Source organism: Gallinula chloropus, assembly GCF_964237585.1.
Source record: "Gallinula chloropus genome assembly, chromosome: 1".
NCBI lineage: Eukaryota > Metazoa > Chordata > Aves > Gruiformes > Rallidae > Gallinula > Gallinula chloropus.
In genome coordinates, this window is record NC_140085.1 from 16,838,651 (window position 1) to 16,855,966 (window position 17,316).

Here is a 17,316-nt window from a genome sequence, read left to right on the forward strand (position 1 = left end):
ACGTGACTGTCTTCGCTGTGTGGCATGGGCAAGTCAGTTGGAAGAAACCTCAAGAGCAGAGCTCTCAACCAAAACACAACCATGGCAAGACCAGTTGTCTCCTGTGGCTGGATGTTGTTGTCACATTAGCACACTGGGCACCGTCCTAAGGGTTACCCTGTCTGAGTCAGGTTGGCAACCCCAGTAAATGTCAGATGGTACTATCACCCTCATCAGCTACACCAACACAGAAATGGTAGGAGGCATTCTAACTACGGTCAGGGCTTAATAAAGATCTCCAGATTTTCCAATATCTGATTTGCATTAGAGGACAAGGTCTCCAAGAAGCTGTCATTGTTTCAATGTAAGAATTCCCTCAGGTAGCCAAGGAGTAGGGCCTGGTGGAGAAGAGCCAGAATATTTTTCTGCAGGCTCATGAATCATACAAATCCACTCCAAAATTCAAGCAAACAAAGTCAGGAACCACTTCAGCAAAAGGCAAAGAGAGCGAACAGCTTACACTGACATAATGTATGGTGGTTAGTAGGAGAAACCCAGCTAGTGTCCTCTTTGGTCAAAGAGATGGACTAGCTCATTATTGCAGCATGCAGTAATCTAATCTAGTGGTCTGATACAATCAGTCAGCAAAGATACCATTTGATCAGCATGTCCGAAAGATTTACGTAGGAGGCTTTTTCAGAAAGATTGTTCCATTTATCACCTGATAACGAAAGCTTTGTGTGGCACTTGCATCTCCCCTTCTCCTTAGGAGTCAGTGCAAGATTAACAGGGCCATAACTAGACATAAACACATACAGTTTTGTCCTGGACAACTGGGAGAAGCCAGGCCAAATCCTGACAGTGGGTGCAGCATAGGTGCACAAATAAAGCCATCTGGTTGTCTGATTGAATCAGGGTCATCAGCAGAGCAATCAGATGTGACCTAGATCAGGTATCTAAGGGACATTCGCTTGGGAGTGGGATATCCATAAAATATGTATTCTTTGATGCAGGTCTGCTGTCTAATGAGAAGCAAGGGATTCAGGAAACTATGGTCTCTGAGAGAAATGTCCGGAAAGAACAGTTTACAAATAAGGGGGAAATGCATTTACAGACTCCCATTCTAATTTCAGCTGTATGTTCTGAAATCCAGAACAGTTCATCTGCCCTAAGTGAAGCTATATCCTTCGAAAATCTGGTTCTATGGGAACAGAATCAGTCACTAACTCTGAGTAGGTTTAAACAAACTCCTATGCCATTTCTCCTCAGGGACAATGAGTCATAAATCCCCGTGTACACAGGGAAATTAGCAAAACAAGACTGATTGGCAAAAACAATCCAATCTTGTCTCACCATAAAAGGAGTCTGTAGGATAAAACATGTTCCCTCTGTGAAGTCCCAGGACATGCTACCAAGGTGCCACATAGGGCAGAACCCGATCAAAGGCAATAACTTCTACCTCAGGGAGGCAAGTATACCTGTGTGTGCATGTGTAAGTGATCAGAAAGGCTTGCTCAGGTAGGAACCAGACAACACAACCTGGAAACTGTCTCAAATGATCTAGACATCTTTCCAAGAGTAGGGGAGGGCCTTCAGAGAAGATGCTTGGATTAGTACAGCTGCAGTTTTCACCTCATAATCTCACAATCCTACATTCTTGTTCCTCTCTTATTTTTAAAGAAACTTCTTCAGAAAACGAAATGTTAAAATATCATAGAATCATAGAATCTTGGAAGGGACCTCAAGACATCACTGGGTCCAACCCCCCTGGCCAAAGCAGCTCCCCAGTTCATATTGCACAGATAGGCGTCCAGACGGGTCTTGAATATCTCCAGAGAAGGAGACTCCACCACCTCCCTGGGCAGCCTGTCCCAGGGCTCTGTCACCCTCACTGTGAAAAAGTTCTTCCGCATGTTGGTGCGGAATTCCCTGTGCTCTAACTTTCAGCCTGTCCCCACAGACCACTGAAAAGGGGCTGACCATTCCCCCCTGCATCCCATACTTCAGATATTTATAAACATTAATAAGGTCCCCCCTTAGTCTTCTCTTCTCAAGGCTGAACAGTCCCAGCTCACTCAGCCTTTCCTCATAGGGGAGATGATCCAGGCCCTTAATCATCTTCATAGCCCTTCTCTGGACTCTCTCCAGGAGATCCCTGGCTTTTTTATGCCAGGGAGCCCAGAACTGGACACAATACTCCAGGTGGGGCCTGACCAGGGCAGAGTAGAGGGGGAGGATCACCTCCTTAGACCTGCTGGCCACACTCCTCCTGATGCACCCCAGGATCCCTTTGGCTCTCTTAGCCACCAAGGCACAATGCTGGCTCTGGGCCAACCTGTCATTTACCAGGACCCCCAGGTCCTTCTCCACAGAGCTCTTCCCTAGCAGGTCATCCCCCAGCCTGTACTGATTCAAGCAGTTATTCGTTCCCAGGTGCAAGACTCTACACTTGCTTTTGTTGAACTTCATCTGGTTTCTCCCTGCCCAGCTCTGCAGCCTGTCCAGGTCTCGCTGGATGGCAGCGCAGTGTTCCTGTGTGTCAGCCACTCCTCCCAGCTTTGCATCATCGGCGTACTTGCTGAGGGTCGATGCTATTCCCTCTTCAAGGTCGTCGATGAAGATATTAAACAGGACTGGACCCAACACCGAGCCCTGGGGAACACTGCTAGTCACAGGTATAAATCTTTCCTTCTGCTAGGCAACCTAACAGGTACATGATTCATAAAGCTTCTTCATGGAGTACCACACAGACCTTTACTAAAAGCCAAGAATACCAATCAGTCCTCTTCCCCTCCCCTGTTATTTCTACCACTTGGACGTTGCAGCACACAAAGAAATTACAGTTAATACTTCTTTTGATGTACAGAAAGGCCTGATACCAGGCTTGAAGGTTGCGTCACCATCAAAAGCTACAGCTTCTTCAGACTCTGTGGTGTTCATCAGACCTCCAAAGCTGCAGACTGCAGGAGGTGACAAGTGCCTCTATAAGGTCTTTTGTCTGCAGCCGTCCACAATAGCCTTCATGCACCAACTGCCTGCTCATACAAAAGGTACATGGCAGAAGCTTGCAGAAATTATGTCCTCATTTGACCAAGCTTGAAGTTTTTTGCTGATCAGCTTGTCCATAACCCTGGAGTGTTGTTTTTTTTCTCCCTATCAAGTCATCTTTTGTGAGACACTCTTCAGGTTCATCTTGTTCATCTAATCACAGAAATGTAAGCTGGCAAAGAACCACAAGAGATCACTTACTGCATCCACCAGCTTTGAGGCAGGAAAAGATAGATTTGAACCCCACACTGTTGGATATTTTTCTGTGTCCTCCAGCAAATGAGGCTCACCAGCAAATGAGCCTCACCATGTCTCACCATGCTAACAATTAGACAGCTCCCTACATATCTATCTGAAATCTTTCTGCTTGAAAATTTAGCAGATGTCATCTTCCTTCTGTTTACTGTGGACAAGAAAAACGACTGTAATGTCCTTTTTTCAACAATGATTTAGATGTCCAAAGACTATCTTGCTCCCCTTCCTATTTTTTTAGATTTAAAAAAAACCTTATTTTCCCATTTTTCTTCTCTTGAACCATCTTTCCTTTCAGTAGGTCCCTCCACCATCCCAAGGAAACCCTTCCCAAGCGTGGATGGGCATAACACTGCTCTATCCCCAAGTTCATAGACTCATGCAGCAGCAATTAGTGGGGCCATTTTTCACCCTACTGCAGCATTAGGAAGTACTGGAAGTCTACAGTCACTGAGACACTGACACAGCATGTCACAGACAGTGGCCTCTTTCCCAAGGAGCACTAACATGTCCAGTGGTGTAGGGAACAGGCTAAGAGCAGCCTGTCCATGAATTTGTAATCACGGTAACACCAATGGCTAGAGGAAACAGAACAGATGCTGCTAATTGATTTTCAAGAGTTCACAAGTCAAACACTGATAATTATAGGAGGAGCAGCAGGCAAACGTTTTATCTGCTGAACGGGGTGAGGGTTGATAGGGGCAGAGAATTAGCACATGCAGCAGGGCGAATGAATCTTTTCAGCATGTTTCCCATCTGTCCTCCTCTAAACTGACTTGTTGTGGAACCCTGACCAAAGCCATCACCTGGAGCTTTGCTCATCCAGCCAGGAGCAGGAGTTACTGGAGCATGTGTTGCAAGAGATGTCCTAAGGAACCTGCAAATCAAAGGACATGGAAAGGTGCTCTGAATCCCCACTGACACACCAAAGTGCAGAGAAGCATCAGCAAAAGCGAGAAGCTGAGAACAACATCACGATAAAAATGATGCAAAACTCACTAGAAAATAGAAAAAGAATCCCAAAGACCATCTCAGAGACAGTAAAATAAAAATTTTTTTACTGAAAGAGTTGTTGGGGCCTGGAACAGGCTGCCCAGGGAGGTGGTTGAGTCACCTTCCCTGGATGTGTTTAAAAAAAGGGTAGATGAGGTACTTAGGGATATGGTTTAGCATAGGATGGGAACGGTTGGACTCAGTGATCTTAAAGGTCTTTTCCAACCTTGTGATTCTGTGACTCTGTGTCATCAACAGGTTTGCTGGCAGAAAGTGAGGCAGCAGACAGAAGGAGCTGGGAGCTAATGAGACAGGAATGCTGTGCTCTGCCTCAGCAGAGAAGGTAGATCTAAGCAAGAGATGGATAGCCACACTTGGCAGCTTATGAAGTGATCGTGAACCCAGCAATAAGCCCTCATCATGTGTGGGATTATAGGAGAGCAGAGGAGAAAGGCAACCAGTAAAGAAAAACCCTGCATGAAAGCTCTTCCACACAAAATATCACAAGCCACAGACACAAAACCTAGAGTGGTACAGAGCCTCTGGCTCACCTTGTGAGACCCCCAGGTCATCGCTGCATTGAGGCAGGGCTCTTCATGGGGCATCAGGTTGGACCTCCTTCACAACATCCAATGGCATACCTGCCTCTCAATGATAAATACAACAGGGATATCTACACACCCAAAACACACCTAGGCTGTCTGGCCAGTGAAACAAAGAGCTCTACTAACCAGTTAATTTAAAGATAGTGAGGGAAGGCATGCAGAAACTCTGGCCCTATGGAGCAGAGAACAAAGATGTGAATGAAATGCAGCACGTTTGCTTGTCACAAGAGGAATTGTTACTCATGAACAGAAGAGCTAAGGTTACTGCCCCTTTCCAGAAAGTGGCTGCTCTACGTGTTCTTTCATCACTGTCAGTCCAACAAGGCTTCAGTCTATCTGAAGGACACAGGAGATTTATCTTCATCAGAGCCTGCACCAGAGCCTGGGGACAGCTGTAACTTTTCTGGAAAGTTAATTCCCCTTCTGAAATAACTGGTGAGGTTTTGAAGATATTTCTTCCCAAATTGGGATGAAAAATCAAAATAAAAAAAATGTACAGACCTAAAATCCCATACAGTCACTATCTGCACCTTTGCTGCTCAGAAAATGGGAGGCTTTGTACCTGTTTTAAAACATTTCTTTATATATATACACCTCATGAGACATACTCCTCACAATCTATTTGCCATCTTTCAAGAATCAACTTTGCCAAGCCAGAGGAGACTAATAAAAATGATCAGAAGACTAGAAAACATGACCTACCAGGAGAGCCTGAACAAACTCTTGTTTAATCTACAGCAGAGACAACTGGGAGACAACATGATAGAAGCCTTCAAAGACACATAGGGAAGATAAAAAGATGAAGAGAATAAACAGTTCCCCATATACACTAGGGAGATAACAAGTAGTAATGGACTTAAATTGCAGTCAGGGAAATCTAGGTTAGACATTAGATAAACTTTCCAAGGTAAGGAGAAAGAAGCCTTGGAAGAGATTGCCTCATGATTTCATGAAGTTTCTAGCATTGAAGGACTCTCAGAACAGGTGAGACAGGCATCTGTCAGGAGTAATTTCAGTCTAGTTGATCCCTCCCTTGGGCACAGGGAGGGACTAAGCGACCTCTTGATGTTCCTTCCAGGCGCAGCATCTGATTATGGATAAAAGTGTGCAGCGATGCAATTAAAGACTGAGCTATAGTGAATGCACAAAAGTGGGCTGACTCAGTGTTTCCCATGCAGCCTTTCATCTCTCATCTTATGCTGTCTGAGTGTTTGACTTGGAAAATCTGCGCTTTGCGCGGTTGCTTCTACATGTTGCCTAGAAGTTGCCAGGACAAAGCACCTTACTAATTTAGCAAAAAATTAATGAGAGTTTGGATGATGTTACAGTGCAAAGCAATGCTCTTACAAAGGTACTGGGTTTGTGTGCTAATAATATATGAATAATTTATGGTTTGTATTGTGGCATTGCCTGGGAGCTGCTGTTAGGGCCCAGCACTCTGCTTTGCCTGACTCTCTGCAAACATGGAACAGAATTATGATCTTTGTGAGAAAGAGCTCTGTTTCACTCTCATCTTTTATTATTTGCATTTCCACTGAATGGAGAAAATTAAGAAAAAGAGTATGAGGTTCTAGGTGTGAAAGTTATCTGCCTGTGATCAGAGCATGTTGGAGATGACTTCTGCATTTTGCTGGAAGAACTTTCCAGTGTAAAATTCACACAGCTCAGTATTCAATTATAATAATCTGATCTTCCCACTGAGACACCTACTTCAAGGTAAAATATTTGTGTTCAGGAAGCACTATGGGCTTCTCATACTGTTAATACCGTTGTTCAGCATAGTATCATTTCAATCCAGCCACAGCTCCTAGGAAGTGAAGAACTGTTTTGGTTTAATGGATGCCAAATAGTCTCCACAGACATCAAGGCTCAGGCAGGTCCCAGGTCTAACCCCAAAACTTCAGCTCACCAGCATCCCTTCCACTAATTGTCTGGTTCATCTGAGAGACCACGGATTTGCTCTCAGAGACTGAACAACTCCTGAGCCCTCAATGAGGGCATACTAGGGTAATGTGAGTGAGAAGCAGGATAAAAACAGACTGTGTTGGGCTATGCCTCCACAGAGCCTGCAAAGCATTCCAGCAACAGATTCCCCACTGCTGAAACTGCTAGTAATCCTTAGTAGGATTCATGCTGCTACTGCCTCATTTTCCTGCCCTGGCAGTTGCGTTTTCCTCTGTGTGAACAAATTTAGTGCCAGCTAGGAACAAAACCTCCTGGACTTTGTCTGATGGACTTCAGTAAAGCTATGTGATAGGCAGAGCTTGACATGAGATCTCTGCAGCCTGTATATTGCCTGCCCACTCCAGGAGCAGCCAGCCTGCCTCCTAACACATCCAAGGACTGTCCACACACTGATGCCATGCCTTACATTTTCTCATGCTCCTGTCCCACTGAGACCTCCTCTGACTCTCCCAGACCATGCACTCACATCTGGTTTGCACAGTGACAAGACTATGAGGTATATGAGTCCTCCTGGAAATCAGGTTTCACCCTCCTCCTGAACTCCTGCAAGTACTGAAAGCTCTTAGTGCCTGCACTAATGAGATTGTTCTTCTCTCTTCTTCAAAAGTTGTTCCTCCAGCCTTCTTCTGAATGCCTTTCTCCTGACAGCCCCCTATTTCATTCTCATTTCCCCATTAATTTATTCCTGGCTTTGGCCACTTGCAAGTCTGTGTAGGGAACAAGCACCCAAGGAGAGAAGACTTTCTCTGCCTGCTGGGGCAAAGGGGCATTTTTCTGAGCTATACACATGATCACACACAGATCAAGCTCTGCTTTGTATCTACTGAGTGCTCTGCTGAATCCTCCTTGCTTTCGCTCTGACTTCTCACCCGCATCAGTTTTTTATATCTTATTTTCTTAGCCTTCAGTCTACCCCCTCTACTTCAATTCAACCCCTTTGGGAGTGCTTGCTCAGAGCCTGGACCACTGACATTTACGTGGGAGGTGAAATGAACCAAAGCTTTGCACTAACACAGAAATCCACACCATTTCTAAAATGGTGCTTTGGGTTACATGCAAATTATTCAGAAATATGCAAATCTGGATCTTTGAACAACTCGATACGATCTCACGTACACATCCTACTTAATGCACCATCCCATTGCAAATGACAGTGGCCAGATATATCAAACACAGTTAACACCGGCATATATTACTAAGCGTGGCTGTAGCTCAAACACAGTCATTTAGCATAGAGAACTTCACTGCCTCCGAGCCATGCAGGGAAATATTTTCTTTCTCTGCCATTGAGGTCTCTTCTCTGAAAGGCAGGAAAACTTATGTTCAGAGGTTACAGAGGAGAAGCTGGTTAATTTTTTATGTGTGCTAATGGAAGAATGTAATGGCATCTTGCATGGAGAAGACAGCAGCCTGAGTATTGGAGATACCAATGGTGCAGGATGCAAGGAGATTGCCAGTCTCTGTTACGAAGTACAGAAAGATGGTGGGGGTGGTATTCACCAAGAGCCTTCCTCCATCCTCCTCTTCCCTAACACAGGTTGAGAATTACCAAACATGTCCTACCCTCTCCCATTTCCTCTCCTTGGTCAGAAGGATGATCACCAGCTTGGGATGCATCTGGTATCCGTCCTCACTGAACGACAAATTCCTGCCTTCAAAGGTGACGTTGATCAGGTACCTGCAGGAGAGAGAAAAGATCAAGGAGATTGTTAATGCTTGGGAACTAAATGTGAAACAAGAGCCTGTTCCCCTCCCTGTAGCTTATACCAGGATGTTAGAATCACAGTGCAAACAGTGTTACAAAACTGGGAACAGCAAATGAAAATCCAAGAGAAACGGGGTGGGAGAAGCAGGACAATTACACCAGGAACTGGGACAGTCAGGCAAGGTAAGGCAATTACCCCCATTCTGTGACCGGAATAGGGAAGAAATGTCTTGTGTTAGCTCTCAATGAATTCCTGGAAGTATGACTTAGAGTCGCATGCAAACATGTGTGGCCATAGTCCTTGATTTCCCCTTATCCCAAAAGACAGAGGGATCCATATCAATTATCCGTGTCAATACACTTCTACAGCCTACACTTTGCTCACTTTCCAAAGGGGATTTCACATGTCATATGAGGACAGCGATGGCGTACATGTGAAGCAGTGGAGACAGCCTCCCCCCAGCCCAAACATTGAGGCAAAGATAAGAGAAGCTGCAGAAAGCAGAGGAAGGAGCAGCACACCTGTAAGAAGATCCATCCCTACCGGAGCCAGCACGCCTTGCAGGGCCCAAAGCAATCCTCTGAAGCAACTTAGGAATAGGGACAGTGGATGTGGAGACAGTCCAGTGAAAGTCCCTTTCCCTAAGGACAGTCATGGCTTATACCCAGCAAGATCAAACTAAAGGGTGATCAGCTCTGCAAATCCCTGCAGCCAACATTAATGATTCTCTTTGTCTGGAAAGCCCCTGTCACTTCTGCACATGGCACTTCCCTTTGGGGCATCTCATGTCAGCTGTACAAATGGACTATTAAACAGTCTGGGCTTCAATATTAGTTATCCTAAAGCCTCTTCACTCAGCTCTGGCAGTGGGGAAGACCTTTAAGTGGACCGAGATTACAGCTACACTCATTTCAAGGTCTTGCTGCATCAAGGAAGCATGTTAAAGTGGTGTTCCTGTAAACGAGAATCAGGTCTATTGTTTTCTTAACTGTCATGCCGTCCAGAATGACAGTGTGGGGAAGAGGAGGAGGCAAATACACATTTCACAGTTCAGTGGTTTATACGACATCTCTGTGGCTCTCTGACAGTTTCCTCTGTTCATATATTTCACTTCAACTCACAATCTTGTTCCATGAAGTATTCTGCCTTTATACACCTGCTCTGGCACCAGTAACATCGCATCTCCGTGAGAGGCAGAGGTGACCAAGCTGCCTGCAGGGCTGGCCCCTGGTCTCTGCCCTCCCAGTTCTTTGCCCAGTTCTCTTAAAAATTCCACAAGCAACATTTTCATTACAGATGTGAGAGATTCACCTGTGCTTTTACATCACGACACCAGGAAACATTTCCTGATATTCAGCTTCAGTTTGTCCTTTCTGAACTCAATTTGAACCAATATCAAGAATTTTTTATTTTTGTTTTTAAAATCTGGTCTTTCAGTGGGTTCACAGTTCCCCACGCCCTGCACACGGAGGAACCCCTACAAATTTAATGAAAGCACTGGTAACAGGAAAACTTCTTCAAACAAATAAAAAAGCAGGTCATGATTTCAGCTTCTTCATTTTCACAAACTTTTTTGTCCTAACTCCATTAATCAACCAAACTCATCCACTAATTCCCCATTACTGAGTGCAATCAGCAATTACATTTACTTCAAAAAGAAATTCCATACTTGTTCTATGTTGTGACCTTCAAGGGACATGCACAGCACAGGAAACACAGCCATAAGGGAGTCCAGCATGAAACATTTGCCACAGGACGGTCTTCAAAGGCAGGGTATTGATTATTTTCCAAAAGCCAGACCAATTCAGCACCCAAACACTGATAGGTCCCCAAAACATCAGCAGTGTGGAAAATCTTGGCCACACAATTGTTTGCAATGGTGGAAACCATCCCATGTCAGGATCACACATGCTGTTTATCTAGCATTTCTTTCCCAGCTGCTTGGATTGCTCTCGTACTGAGGAATGCCAGGCACTGGCCATTGCCAAGTACATGCAGCCTACCAGACCTATGTAGGGTTCTGGTGGTGGGAAAGACCTACAGTGAAGCAAGATTATAGCTACACCCATTTCATGACTTCTTTGTACTGGGCATCAGAGTAAAGACAAAACAAGACTCCCAAGAAGATGAGGATGCCATTAGCCTAACAGGACTTGCAGCTTTATCTGTCAGTAGTTAGAAAGGAGTGCCAATATCTCATTAAACAAGCAGCAATATTAAACAGTTCTCAACCCTCTCCCTCCCCTCCCACATCTCCCCACCTAAGAATAATGCCAATATGAGAATCTTCCTTGCGCAGCCTGACAAGGAGAGTTCACAGAAATCAGCAACAGATATGACACAAGAGGGTGTCATTTCTGTTTGTTTTCCACTGGAGAGATTAGAACCACTAATAATAATCAAGGGGGGGATCATCAGTGACTCCGATCCTTGGAGCTACCTTGAGATTTACACTTAGAGCGGCACTAAAATCCCTCGCTTCGCACCTTAATGACTGAAATTAGTCTCCAAATTTGGCACAATAACTCTTCAGAGGGTTTTCTCTCGAACCCATTAGCAACATGTTTACCAAAGTTTCCAGGAAGAGTGCAGAAGCAGCAGCTTCCCCCATCCCCCCAGCTTTCCCTGCACTCCTGCAGTTTGATGGAGATGCAGGGTAAGAGTGGCACCTTGGAAGCTGTGGGGCTTGCTCAGGTGCACTGGGTAAGGGGACACCTACATGACAAGGGCTTGAAGAACTGCTGGCCAGAGGGAATTGTGTCCTTCTTGAAGCTTAGACAGTCTCCAAACAAGCAGCCAGGGGGCTGGGAGATTCCCTGAGATATAGCTGCACTCAGCTGCAACAGGGGCACAACGTGAGGGCAGCAGACTCTGCATGTGGGTGAAGTAACCCAAGATGAAACTGCCTGTAAAGGGCTTAATCCATCATTCCCTGGATATTTTGGACGCAAAGATGGAGAGAGAAAGGGGGTATCGGAGGGCAGACACAGGCAATTTAATTTAATTTGCTAGAAACACCTTTCAGCAAAGAATTTTGCTTATGTGGGCATTTCTGAAGCTGCACAGTGCAAGCACAGAAGGGTCGAGCCCTTCCCCACCCAGCCCGATGGAGATGCAGTGGCCACAATGCCCAGACTCAGCAGGGTGGGAGCAAAACACACACAACACTGTGGAAACGGGGTGACACTGTGAACCCCATGGTATGGATGAACAGGCAGAAACAAAGTAGGAAGTGACATGTCCTTGGGCACAAAGCAAGTCAGACTCGGGGGGACCCGACTCCCTGTCCTGTGCTCTCACTATTAGGTAGCATCATCCATCCTAGATGTGAGACTGACAGCCCTGTAAGCTAATGGAGAGTGTTTCCAAGGTTGGTTGGCATAGGAAATAGACCATTAAAACCACATCAGATGGCCAATTTAGGACCAGCAGAGAGATGATGACATTTTAAATGGTTTCAGCTAGTGATGGGGAAAGTCTAGAGAGGCAAATGTGGCAGGCAGAGGGAACTTGGGGGGAGAAAGGCAGGATCTTAACCAAATTCTTCTCTGCCTCAGAGACAGCTCCGAAGGAGATGCATTTGAAATCAGCACTAACCACTTCTATTTCTGCCTCCAGTGCCTTGCTGGGAATCAGCTCTTCCTGAAGCTGCGGACTGGGTGGGCAAATTTGGGCAACATACACACACACACTCCCCTGCACCCTGTCAGGGCTTGTTACGCTCCAGTGAGATGAGCGGTCTGTCTGAAATGGCAAGATTATCCTAACATCGACTGCTTCCCTGAATAAGACAGGCCACATAAATAAAACAGCCTCACCACCATCAGCATCAGGGAGTCATCTCAGCAGTCCAGCACACAACGGAAAAACAAGGTGGAGGTGGAGGGTGGGGAGGGAAAGGCTATGGGATACCTCAACTGGAGAGGAACTGCAAGGTAAAAGGCAGGTGGAGTGTGATGCTGGGTGATGGGGATACAGGCTACCATCAGACTCCCTGGAAACTCACTGTAGTGTGAAACACTGAGGCCGGTTCAGCAGCTTAACAGCAGTGAGATGAAGGCATGCACAGCCTGCGGATTCTACGTGGTGAAATATCTTTTTTCTTTCCCCTAGAGACAGCATTAAAAACCCACCAGCCAGATGTACCAGGGACAGGTGTAGCTGCCTGCCCAGCCCCACTTCATGCCCAGGAAAGAGCAAAGACAAGCGTGTTACTGCATCTCAGTGCAAGTGCCCACAGCTCCCAAGCATGCTCCCTTACCCAGCCCCAGCAAGACCTGCCCAGCCTGGGCTGATGTGAACAGCCTTGGCAGAGTGCATCAGTCCTGCCCTCCAGCAAGTCCTACCTGCTCAGCAAGCTTGCTCCTGGATGAGGATGGACAGACAGAAAGGTGGGTGGACTCAAAGGACAGGGAGAAGTGAGTTTAGGACCAGTGTATTTATCTACAAATGGGAATTCTGACCTTCAAGTGACAAATGATTGACAAACAGAAGCTTAACCAGCACTAACTATGCTGTTAATAGCTTCTGCTCTCATCCAAGAGACTGAAATAGTATAGATTTTTTTAACGAGAAAACTGCAACTGATCCCCTCTGACTTCTGATTTAAACCTCCATTTTCCAAACCCAGGGGAAGCTTAAAATAATACAGATAATTTTTCTCTACACCACTGCTCGACATTTCCATGGCTGCCTCTGCCTCAGAGGACAGCCTATACATGCACGACAGCCATCCAGCCCCAGCTGCGAGTGCATGAGGTCTCGAGAGAAAAGGCAGTCCCCATGGGATATTAAACCAAATGGCTCACCCCCAAAAAAGTGAGAATGGGTTGTGTCTGGGCCTTCAATCAAACTTCCCCATGGCTGGACTGACTCTGGCTGAGCCTTGAGAGGCTCTCCCATCACTCACTGCCCTGTGCTGCCCCAGCCTCTGAGCTACCTCCCACTGCTAAGGTGCCGGTGGCTTGTGGAGTTGTGAAAGGCAGACACATCTGGCTGTGTCTGTGTAACATCTGTCCAGTGTCAGGTACAATTTGCAGCAAAAGGATTCCATGCAAAGGGCATGAGTGCAGCTGATTTTACATAACAAGGGGCATGGACTCTGTTCTTTCTGCTATCATGAAGAACAAAACCAAAACAAGACAGGAAAAAAATAGAAGCAACCATTGACTAGGAAAATTAAATCTTAAAGGAACAGTATCTCACTCTTCTTTATTTGCTCCTTTCTCTCTCACTGTCAGTGTTACTACTGAATGTGAAGAGATGCACTACAAGAAATAAATCAAGTGTTGTAAAGAGTCGAACCAAATTCCAAATTGTGCAGGCATCCTGCACCAGAAAATCTGTCCCAGTTACAGCCGTTTTATACTACTGGGAAGCAGCCTGACCAAGCAGGCTTAGAAAAATGCCCACAGCCCAAGATTGTTTTCATTAAGCTAAGAGGTTAGGAGAGCATCTAGATTAGGAAATATCCCTCAGGCTAAAAGATAACAAGAGATATCAGAGATTAATTTGGTTTCTCCCTGCTGTCCACACCTTTTTAAAAGACAAGAGGGCAAATACTGGGCTGGAATAAATCAGTGATATTCAGCTGACATCTGTGGAGTGATACTGTTTGATCTGCTTAGATTCTGGCCCCTCACCCCTAGGAAGATGAATTTTCTTGGTGTTTGATCCTGACCTGTAAAAGGTGGAAGAGAAAATTCTGCAGATGAGTCCTTGCTGTTTCTCCATCGTATTCGGCAAAGTTGTGAAAACAATGTACATGTGTGCTGAGACTTACAAGTGACAGCTCCTATATACAGTGGAAGGATGAATCTTTTCCATCACTCCCTCTCTTAATCATAAAAAAAAAATGGTACTTTCACTTTATTTCCCATTTCTTCTATTTATCTATCATGAATTTGTCATTTCAGAAAGACTCTAAGCTGACAGTTCCTGGGCACTGAGGATATATCTATCCTTAGAGAATGTAGAGAGCCAGAGCAATGGCAGGGCCACTTTCCTACATGCATTGCTTGATCCTAATGAGACGGGACCATTCCTGAGAAGGAGAAGCAAAGCACACTGTCCCCAGCCTGTGCCTTCCCCAGACTCCCTCCTGAAAAAGTAAACGGAAACTCAAGCACCGCCGCACAGGGTTTTGCAGCACGGACAGATGTCCATCAGGAGGCAGCCAGAAGAGGAACTCATTGTGCAGGGTGACCAAATTACGCCCCTGCGATGGGGTACACAGGGTCAGCTCCAACCTGGGGCAGAAGTTACAGCAATGGCAGGTGAAAGGCTGCTCAGTGAGCTTCAGAGTTTCCACAATAACGTTTTTTTTCCCATGTACCTAACACCATCTAGAACCTGACCGCCCATTTGCTTTTGGCCCTATGCAGTTGTTGCCTTTGATAGAAAGAGGGAAAGAGGTGCTGCCACTCATGCCTAGTGACATTTTCCACCCCCTTGCCAGTATGCCACTCACAGTGCCAAGGCCAGACTGTGAGAGCTAGGTCACTTGTAGGAAAGGTAAATATAGATTAGGATGAGGTGACCTGTTTATGGCAAAAAGGACAGGATAAATCTTTGTTTTGCCCCATCTGCTATGTTGGTCACGGTAATATCTTGAAAACCCAACCAAAGCCAACATTTTCTCACACACGTTTTGACTGACCTATTTCCACAAATGCCAGAGCCAGGAAAAATTACCTATCAAACCTACTTTTTAAATGGGAATGGGGGATAAGAACTTGGCAACAACATTTTCTCATGAGGAGGTCAACATTTTGTCAGAAAGAAAGAGGACCGTAAAATTTGAAAACTGCAATGACGTTGGACAGAAAATTAAGCTTCTGGCATAGTCATGCTCCCACACAGTCTGGTCTGTTGCATGACACCTTCTGCCCTTTATTTTATGGATAAAAGCCCCAGCTGAAATACATCTGTAATGAGCAACCCTGAAAGAGCCCTACACAAGGAACAGCATCAGCTCAACAAGGGAAAGGATATCACTGGAGATTTAGTCCATCCAGGTTTCATGAAGGACAAACAGGAATATAAAAATCCCATGCTCCTAATCACAAGAGACAGCAAATAGGATTTCAGTGGCAAAATATTCCATTTCAAACCCAAAATATTTGATTTACAACTTTTCTTCCAAAATTGGGTTTTTTTCTGGTAAATTGAGACTGTCCTAACTAGCTTGAGAATATACCTCTACACCTTCTGGCTTCACTGGAGATAAAACAGAAACAAGGAAAAGTGTTTTAAGAGCATACTTAGGTTAAAGCTGGAAATATCTATAAATCTCATAGGAAATCAGTTTATTCTCAGAAAGTTCTTTTTATCAAAAAAGCTCTGATAAAAACAAATATACTTCTGAATTGACTCACCAAACCTTTAAATAACAGAAAATAGCTAATAGAAAAATAGCTTTAAGGTCAAAATTGTTACAGTGACTGGATAAAATAAAAAACTAAACGTTCAGTCCAAAATTGGATCAAGCTGTAAAGCTTTACTGAGTTAATAAATTCCTGCCAATTACTTCTTTAAAGTATTATTTTTTTTATTTCTGTCTTCCCATCCTTCCTTATTCATTAGAAACAGATAACATATCATTTTTCTCCAAAATAAAGCTAGTCTTCAAATACCTCTCCCATTTGAGTAGACTGAAAATCTGTTTACATGGGGCAGTAAAAGCACAGAAAATTACATTTGTCAGAGCAACTGACAATGGGTCATAATTATGTCTTGGCATCTACCTAACAGGTCACTGATGGAAGCCATACCACTAGGAACAGGCAAATACTGAACAGTTTAGCAATGTCCTTCAGATCTGTTTATCTGTCTTAGGGCACAGTAATATAAACATTAATAGGACAAGTAGTCACAGAACAGAAGTCAAATGACGGTATTCACAGTGATTTTTTTTCACCCAGCATGATATTTTTCAAGCTCTGTAAATTTGCAGAGCCTTAAAAAATATTCCAGTTGAACTACTGTCCCCACACAATGAATTTAATCCCACTAACTACAGGGGATTTTTGCACATCTCTTGGAAATCTCCTGTGGAACCACATGGCTGTGGACCACAGCTTAGGAGAACTGCCCAAGCAGACACGCATATCAACAGACTCTTTGGTTTTCTGAAGATGGCTGGTACATTGGGAGTCAACCATCAGGATACCTCAGTATTTAGCCAGCACTCCTTCTAGTTTCTGTCCTGGGACTCAAGACCAGCACATAGATGAGCACACCAAATTTCCTCTAGAGCTTTCAGGACTTTTTTCTTGTGGAAAACCACTTGAATATGCCAGAAAGGTCCCTCTCACTACTACCAGAAGCCAGACAAAGCTAAACTAGCTGGAGAGATTGAAAAAAGTCCCATCATTACATTGTCTGCAGACTAACTTAACAAGTTAGTCTCTACAAACTGCAGAATAACTTAACTTTTTCAATGCACCAAGAAGCCACAAGTGATTTGGGGGTTATTTAATGTTCATCAAGTGATGAAATTATTTGAAGGGCAGTGAATTCACAGTGCTCTCAGGAGCAGAGCCATTGCCTGCAAGGACACTTTGTCCAAAGAGGGTGACTGGATTTTCCCAGGTCTGCAGCCGTTCAGCCAGGATGGCACCCTATCACTTTCTATCTTCCCTTATCGCTTCTCCGTGGGGGATTGATTAAAACAAAACAACCAATAATCACTCCCACAGGTAACTGGAGGGGGGGAAGGGGGACGGCTGAAGGTTGCTACTCCTTTGCCAGAGGAGCCACTATCCCTC

The 17,316-nt window shown here is 44.9% G+C and overlaps 1 protein-coding gene across 1 annotated transcript in view; it reads right to left on the bottom strand.

Moving 5' to 3' along the window:
• Positions 1-17,316, bottom strand: part of GRIN2B (glutamate ionotropic receptor NMDA type subunit 2B) — a gene marked incomplete at both ends in the record, with an annotated part of 168,804 nt that overhangs the window by 68,691 nt on the left and 82,797 nt on the right. Inside the window, one exon of the mRNA XM_084276539.1 lies at positions 8,406-8,520. Within this exon, the coding sequence (XP_084132665.1) occupies positions 8,406-8,520 (115 nt within the window). The remainder of the gene's footprint in view (positions 1-8,405; positions 8,521-17,316) is intronic.